At 60.1% G+C, this 7496-nt stretch overlaps 1 protein-coding gene across 1 annotated transcript; it reads left to right on the top strand.

Annotated features, from left to right (window-relative positions):
• Positions 1–138: 138 nt before the first annotated feature.
• Positions 139–6822, top strand: LOC120513777 (kallikrein-14-like; the record flags this gene model as incomplete). Its single annotated transcript, XM_039733456.1, has 7 exons — positions 139–189; positions 3422–3569; positions 5232–5545; positions 6237–6373; positions 6431–6459; positions 6596–6624; positions 6794–6822. Coding segments are annotated over exons 1-7 (732 nt in total), but the record flags the coding sequence as incomplete, so codon positions are not given.
• Between the last annotated feature and the right edge of the window lie 674 nt (positions 6823–7496).

The raw sequence follows: 7496 nt of genomic DNA, 5'->3' as shown, positions 1-7496 counted from the left end.
CCCGATTTGCCCCCCAATTCCCGATTTCCCCAATTCCCGATTCCCCCCAAATTCCCGGTTTCCCCCAAATTCCCAATTTTCCCCCAAATTCCCAATTTTCCCCCATTCCCGGTTTCCCGTTTTTCCCTGCTGCAGCCCCTGGGATGAGGCTCCTGCTGCTGCTGCTGCTGCTGCTGCCCCCGGCAACCGGTGAGACCCCAAAAACACCCGGGGGGACCCCAAAAACACCCGGGGGACCCCAAAAACCTCATTAGAGACCCCAAAAACCTCATTAGAGACCCCAAAACCCACCGGGGGACCCCAAAATCCACCGGGGGACCCCAAAAACACCGGGGGACCCCAAAACCCACCGGGGGACCCCAAAAACACCCGGGGGACCCCAAAAACACCCGGGGGACCCCAAAACCGCACTGGGGGACCCCAGAATCCACCGGGGGACCCCAAAAACCTCAGCTGGGATCCCAAAACACCTGGGGACCCCAAACACTGCACCAGGGGCACCCCAAAATCCACCGGTGAGACCCCAAACACTGCACCCCAAAAACACCTGGGGGACCCCAAAAACACCTGAGATCCCAAAAACTGCACCCCAAAAACACCTGGGGACCCCAAAAACACCTGGGGACCCCAAAAACACCTGGGGACCCCAAAAACCTCACCTGAGACCCCAAAAACTGCACCGGGGACCCCAAAAACCGCATGTGGGACTACAGACAAACCTGGGGACCCCAAAATTCACCTGGGGGGCCCCAAAAACTGCACTGGGGACACCAAAATTTACCTGGGGACCCAGAAAACTCACCTGGGACCCCCAAAACCTCGTTAGAGACCCCAAAACCTGCACCTGGGGTACCCCAAACACACCTGGGACCCCAAAAACATCTGGGGACACCAAGAACATCCAGGGGACCCAAAAACCACACCTGGGACCCCAAAAACCTCACTGGGGACACCAAAAGTCACCTGAGACCCCAAAAACCCCACCGGGAACCCCAAAATCCACCTGAGAGACCCCAAAAACTGCACCTGGGGAACCCCAAAATCACCTGGGACCCCAAAAAAGACCTGGGGACACCAAAAATTCATCGGAGACCCCCAAAATGTCACCTGAGACCCCAAAAACTGCGCCTGGGGGAACCCCAAAATCACCTGAGATCCCAAAACCAGCACCAGGGACCCCAAAAACCTCACCTGGGACCCCAAAAACTGCCCTGGAGACCCCAGAACACACCTGAGACCCTGAAAACACCTGAGAGAGCCCCAAAACCTCATCAGGGACCCCAAAAATCTCACCTGGGGAACCCAAAATCACCTGGGAACCCCAAAAACCTCACCTGGGGAACCCAAAATCACCTGGGACCCCAAAAACTGCCCTGGAGACCCCAGAACACACCTGAGACCCTGAGAACACCTGAGAGAGCCCCAAAAATCTCACCTGGGACCCCAAAAATCTCACCTGGAGAACCCAAAACACCTGGGGGACCCCAAAAACCTCACCTGGGGAACCCAAAACACCTGGGGGACCCCAAAAACCTCACCTGGGGAACCCAAAATCACCTGGGACCCCAAAATACACCTGGGGAACCCAAAATCCAACCCCAAAAACACCTGGGGACCCCAAAAACACCTGGGGACCCCAAAAACCTCACCTGAGACCCCAAAAACTGCACCGGGGACCCCAAAAACCGCATGTGGGACTACAGACAAACCTGGGGACCCCAAAATTCACCTGGGGGGCCCCAAAAACTGCACTGGGGACACCAAAATTTACCTGGGGACCCAGAAAACTCACCTGGGACCCCCAAAACCTCGTTAGAGACCCCAAAACCTGCACCTGGGGTACCCCAAACACACCTGGGACCCCAAAAACATCTGGGGACACCAAGAACATCCAGGGGACCCAAAAACCACACCTGGGACCCCAAAAACCTCACTGGGGACACCAAAAGTCACCTGAGACCCCAAAAACCCCACCGGGAACCCCAAAATCCACCTGAGAGACCCCAAAAACTGCACCTGGGGAACCCCAAAATCACCTGGGACCCCAAAAAAGACCTGGGGACACCAAAAATTCATCGGAGACCCCCAAAATGTCACCTGAGACCCCAAAAACTGCGCCTGGGGGAACCCCAAAATCACCTGAGATCCCAAAACCAGCACCAGGGACCCCAAAAACCTCACCTGGGACCCCAAAAACTGCCCTGGAGACCCCAGAACACACCTGAGACCCTGAGAACACCTGAGAGAGCCCCAAAAATCTCACCTGGGACCCCAAAAATCTCACCTGGAGAACCCAAAACACCTGGGGGACCCCAAAAACCTCACCTGGGGAACCCAAAACACCTGGGGGACCCCAAAAACCTCACCTGGGGAACCCAAAATCACCTGGGACCCCAAAATACACCTGGGGAACCCAAAATCCACCTGGGATCCCAAAATCACCTGGGGGACCCCAAAATCCACCTGGGACCCCCAAAAACCTCACCTGGGATCCCAAAACCAGCCAGGGGACCCTCAAAGCCTCACCTGGGGGGACCCCAAAATCACCTGGGCACCCCAAAATCCACCTGAGACACCAAAATGCTCACCTGAGGGACCCCAAAAACAGCTGGGGGACCCCAAAATCCACCTGGGACCCCAAAAATTTACCTGGGGACACCAGAATCACCTGAGGGACCCCAAAACTCACCTGGGGGACCCCAAAACCCACCTGAGATCCTAAAAACATCCGGGGGGATCCCAAAACTCACCTGGGCACCCCAAAACCCTCACCTGGGAACCCCAAAATCCACGTGAGATCCCAAAAATCACCTGGAGGGGCCCCAAACTCACCTGGGCACCCCAAATTCACCTGGGGGACACCAAAAACGTCACCTGGGACCCCAAAACTCACCTGAGGGATCCCAAAAATCACCTGGGCACCCCAAAACTCACCTGGGCACCCTAAAATCCACCTGAGGGACCCCAAAATCCACCTGGGGGACTCCAGACTCACCTGAGGGACCCCAAAACTCACCTGGGGAGCCCAAACCTCACCTGTGCCCCGCCCTGGCCCCACCCGGACTCACCTGAGTGACCCAAAACTCACCTGGGCATCCCCAAACTCACCTGAGGGACCCCAAAATCCACCTGGGCACCCCAAAATCCACCTGAGGGATCTCAAAGCTCACCTGGGGACACCAAATATCACCTGGGGAGCCCAAAATCACCTGAGGGACCTCACCTGAAACGTCAAACCTCACCTGAGGGACCCCAGACTCACCTGTGTGACCCCAGACACACCTGTGTGACTCACCTGTGTGACTCACCTGTCCCCAGGTGCGCGGGTGCCCAGGTGGGTGCTGGAGGGGCACACCTGTGCCCCGCCCTGGCACACCTGTGTGTCTCACCTGAGTGTCTCACCTGTCTCACCTGTCCCCAGGTGCGCGGGCGCGCAGGTGGGTGCTGGAGGGACACACCTGTGCCCCGCCCTGGCAGGCCGCGCTGTTCCGGGGGCGCCGCTTCGTCTGCGGGGGGACCCTGGTGGCGCCCAGGTGGGTCCTGACGGCCGCACACTGCCACGCCCCCGGGTACGGACAGGTAACGGGCTCACCTGGGCACACCTGGGCACACCTGGGCACACCTGGGCACACCTGGGCACACCTGGGATACACCTGGGCATGGGGAACTCACCTGGGCACACCTGGGCACACCTGGGATACACCTGAGGACACCTGGGCATGGGGAACTCACCTGGGCACACGTGGGATACACCTGGGCACACCTGGGGGCACCTGGGATACACCTGGGCACGGGAAACACACCTGGGCACACCTGGGCATGGGGGGGTTACCTGGGCACACCTGGGCACACCTGGGTGGGTCCCGACAGCCGCGCACTGCCACGCCCCCGGGTACGGACAGGTAACGGGCTCACCTGGGCACACCTGGGCATGGGGAACACACCTGGGCACACCTGGGCGCACCTGGGATACACCTGGGCACACCTGGGGGCACCTGGGCATGGGGAACACACCTGGGCACACCTGGGGGCACCTGGGCTCACCTGGGCACACCTGGGGGCACCTGGGCATGGGGAACACACCTGGGCACACCTGGGTGGGTCCTGACCATCCCGCACTGCCACGCCCCCGGGCATGGCCAGGTAAAGGGGGACACCTGGGCAGGGGGGAGGGGCACAGCTGGGCTCACCTGTGTCTTGTCTCCCACCTGTCCCCACTCACCTGTCCCAGGTGTGTCTGAACTATCTCACCTGTCCCACCTGTCTCACCTGTCTCACCTGTCCCACCTGTCTCACCTGGCTCTCATTTGTCCCACCTATATCTCACCTGTCCCAGGTGTCTCTCACCTGTCCCTCACCGCCTGAGCACACCTGGGCATGGGGGGTTTACCTGGGCACACCTGGGCACACCTGGGATACACCTGAGGACACCTGGGCATGGGGAACTCACCTGAGCACACCTGGGCACACCTGGGCATGGGGAACTCACCTGGGCACACCTGGGTGGGTCCTGACCATCCCGCACTGCCACGCCCCCGGGCATGGCCAGGTAAAGGGGGACACCTGGGCAGGGGGGAGGGGCACAGCTGGGCTCACCTGTGTCTTGTCTCCCACCTGTCCCCACTCACCTGTCCCAGGTGTGTCCCTCACCTGTCTCACCTGTGTCTCACCTGTGTCTCACCTGTCCCATCCCTCACCTGTCTCACCTGTCCCACCTGTCTCACCTGGCTCTCATTTGTCCCACCTATATCTCACCTGTCCCAGGTGTCTCTCACCTGTCCCTCACCGTCCCTATCTCTCCCCTGTCCCAGGTGTCTCACCTGTCTCTCACCTGTCTATATCTCACCTGTCTCTCACCTGTCCATCCCTCACCTGTCCCTCACCTGTCTCACCTGTCCCTATCTCTCACCTGTCCCTCACCTGTCCCTCACCTGTCCCACCTGTCTCCCCTGTCCCACCTGTCTCACCTGTCCCTCACCTGTCCCTCACCTGTCCCTCACCTGTCCCTCACTCTCCTGTCTCACCTGTCCCTCACCTGCCTCACCTGTCCATATCTCACCTGTCCCTATCTCTCACCTGTCTCACCTGTCCCTCACCTGCCTCACCTGTCCATATCTCACCTGTCCCTATCTCTCACCTGTCTCACCTGTCCCTCACCTGTCTCACCTGTCCCTATCTCTCACCTGTCCGTCCCTCACCTGTCCCTCACCTGCCGTGTCTCTCCCCCGCAGCCCCATCACCGTCCGCCTGGGCCGCCCCGCCCACCCGCAGGTGCGCCCAGGTGAGGCGGCGCCCAGCCCGGCGCCGGGGGCGGGGCCGGGCGAGGCCGCACCTGCGCCAGGTGAGCAGCGGCGGCTGTCGGTGCGCACCTTCCGCTTCCCCGGCTACAACGAGAGCTCCAAGGACGGCGACCTGATGCTGCTGCGGCTGCAGGTGCCCGCGCACCTGAGCCGCCAGGTGAGCCCGCTGCCGCCGGCGCGCACCTGCGCCGCACCTGGAACGGCCTGCCAGATCTCCGGCTGGGGCTCCACCACCAGCCCCGAAGGTGAGACACACCTGGGCAGGTGAGGGGTGAGACACACCTGGGATAGGTGAGACACACACCTGGGCAGGTGAGACACACCTGGGATAGGTGAGACACACCTGGGGAGACACACCTGGGCAGGTGAGGGGACACACCTGGGATAGGGGAGGGGACACACCTGGGCAGGTGAGGGGTGAGACACACCTGGGACAGGTGAGGGGACACACCTGGGGAGACACACCTGGGATAGGTGAGACACACCTGGGACAGGTGAGACACACCTGGGCAGGTGAGACACACCTGGGACAGGTGGGATGGTTACCTGGGACAGGTGAGAGCTCAGATCAGGCATCAACTGCTCAGGTGTGACCCCAGGTGTGACCCCAGGTCTGACCCCAGGTGTGCCCAGGTGTGACCCCAGGTGTGACCCCAGGTCTGACCCCAGGTGTGCCCAGGTGTGACCCCAGGTGTGACCCAGGTGTGACCCCAGGTGACCCCAGGTGACCCCAGACAGGTGTTCCCTGACCCCAGGTGTGCCCAGGTGTGACCCCAGGTGTGACCCCAGGTGTGACCCCAGGTGTGTTTGCAGTGACGTTCCCGCAGGCCCTGCACTGCAGCCAGGTGTGACCCCAGACAGGTGTGACCCTGCCCAGGTGTTCCCTGACCCCAGGTGCCCCCAGGTGACCCCAGGTGACCCCAGGTGTGTTTGCAGTGACGTTCCCGCAGGCCCTGCACTGCAGCCAGGTGCGGATCGTACCTGAGCTCACCTGCCGCCGCATCTACCCCGACTCCATCACCCCCAACATGGTGTGCGCCGGGGAGCCGCGCAGCCGCGCCGACACCTGCCAGGTGAGGCTACAGGTGTGCAACAGGTGTGCAACAGGTGTGTGTGTGTGTGTGCCACAGAGCCGCGCAGCCGCGCCGACACCTGCCAGGTGAGACACGGACAGGTGAGACAGGTGTGTAACAGGTGTGTGTGCGCCGGGGAGCCGCGCAGCCGCGCCGACACCTGCCAGGTGAGGCTACAGGTGTGAGACAGGTGAGACAGGTGTGTGTGTGTGTGTGCCACAGAGCCGCGCAGCCGCGCCGACACCTGCCAGGTGAGTGTGAGACGGGTGTGTGACAGGTGTGTAACAGGAGTGTGTGTGTGTCACAGAGCCGCGCAGCCGCGCCGACACCTGCCAGGTGAGACACGGACAGGTGAGACAGGTGTGAGACAGGTGTGTGTGTGTGCCACAGGTGTGTGACAGGTGTGTGTGTGTGTCACAGAGCCGCGCAGCCGCGCCGACACCTGCCAGGTGAGTGTGAGACGTGTGAGACAGGTGTGCGACAAGTGAGACAGTTGTGCCACAGGTGTGGGACAGGTGAGACAGGTGAAATGGATGGGACAGGTGAGGTGATTTGGGCAATTTTAGGTCTATTTGGGGCCATTTTGGGGCAATTTGGGGCCGTTTTGGGGGAATTGTGGCGGTTTCGGGGCAATTTGGAGTTCATTTGGGCCATCTTGGGCAATTTGGGGCCAATTTGGGTCCATTTTGAGCAATTTGGGGCCATTTTGGTCAATTTTGGGGCAATTTTGGGGTCATTTGGGGTCATTGTGGGGTAACCTATGGCGATTTGGGGCCATTTTGGTCAATTTTGGGGCCATTTTGGGTCAATTTGAGGGGAATTTGGGGTCATTTTCCATTCATTTGGGAAATTTTTGGGTTAAACTTGGGGAGTTTTGGTTCTTTGGGGTCATTTTTGGGTCATTTGGGAGCATTTTGGGCCAATTTGGGCCCATTTGGGGCAATTTATGACATTTTGGGCCAATTTTCGGGCAACTTGGGGCTGGTTTGGGTAACTTGGGGCCGCTTTGGGGCAATTTGGGTCAATTTTGGTCAATTTGGGTCCATTTTGGTCAATTTGGGTCCATTTTGATCAATTTGGGGGCAATTTTGGGCCATTTTGGGGTCATTTGGGTCAATTTGGA

The sequence above is a fragment of the Passer montanus genome, unplaced genomic scaffold (assembly GCF_014805655.1).
Source record: "Passer montanus isolate IOZ18808 unplaced genomic scaffold, ASM1480565v1 scaffold886, whole genome shotgun sequence".
NCBI classification, from domain to species: Eukaryota; Metazoa; Chordata; class Aves; order Passeriformes; family Passeridae; genus Passer; species Passer montanus.
Note: the sequence above shows the minus strand (reverse complement) of the source record. Positions and strands in the feature narration are given on the sequence as shown.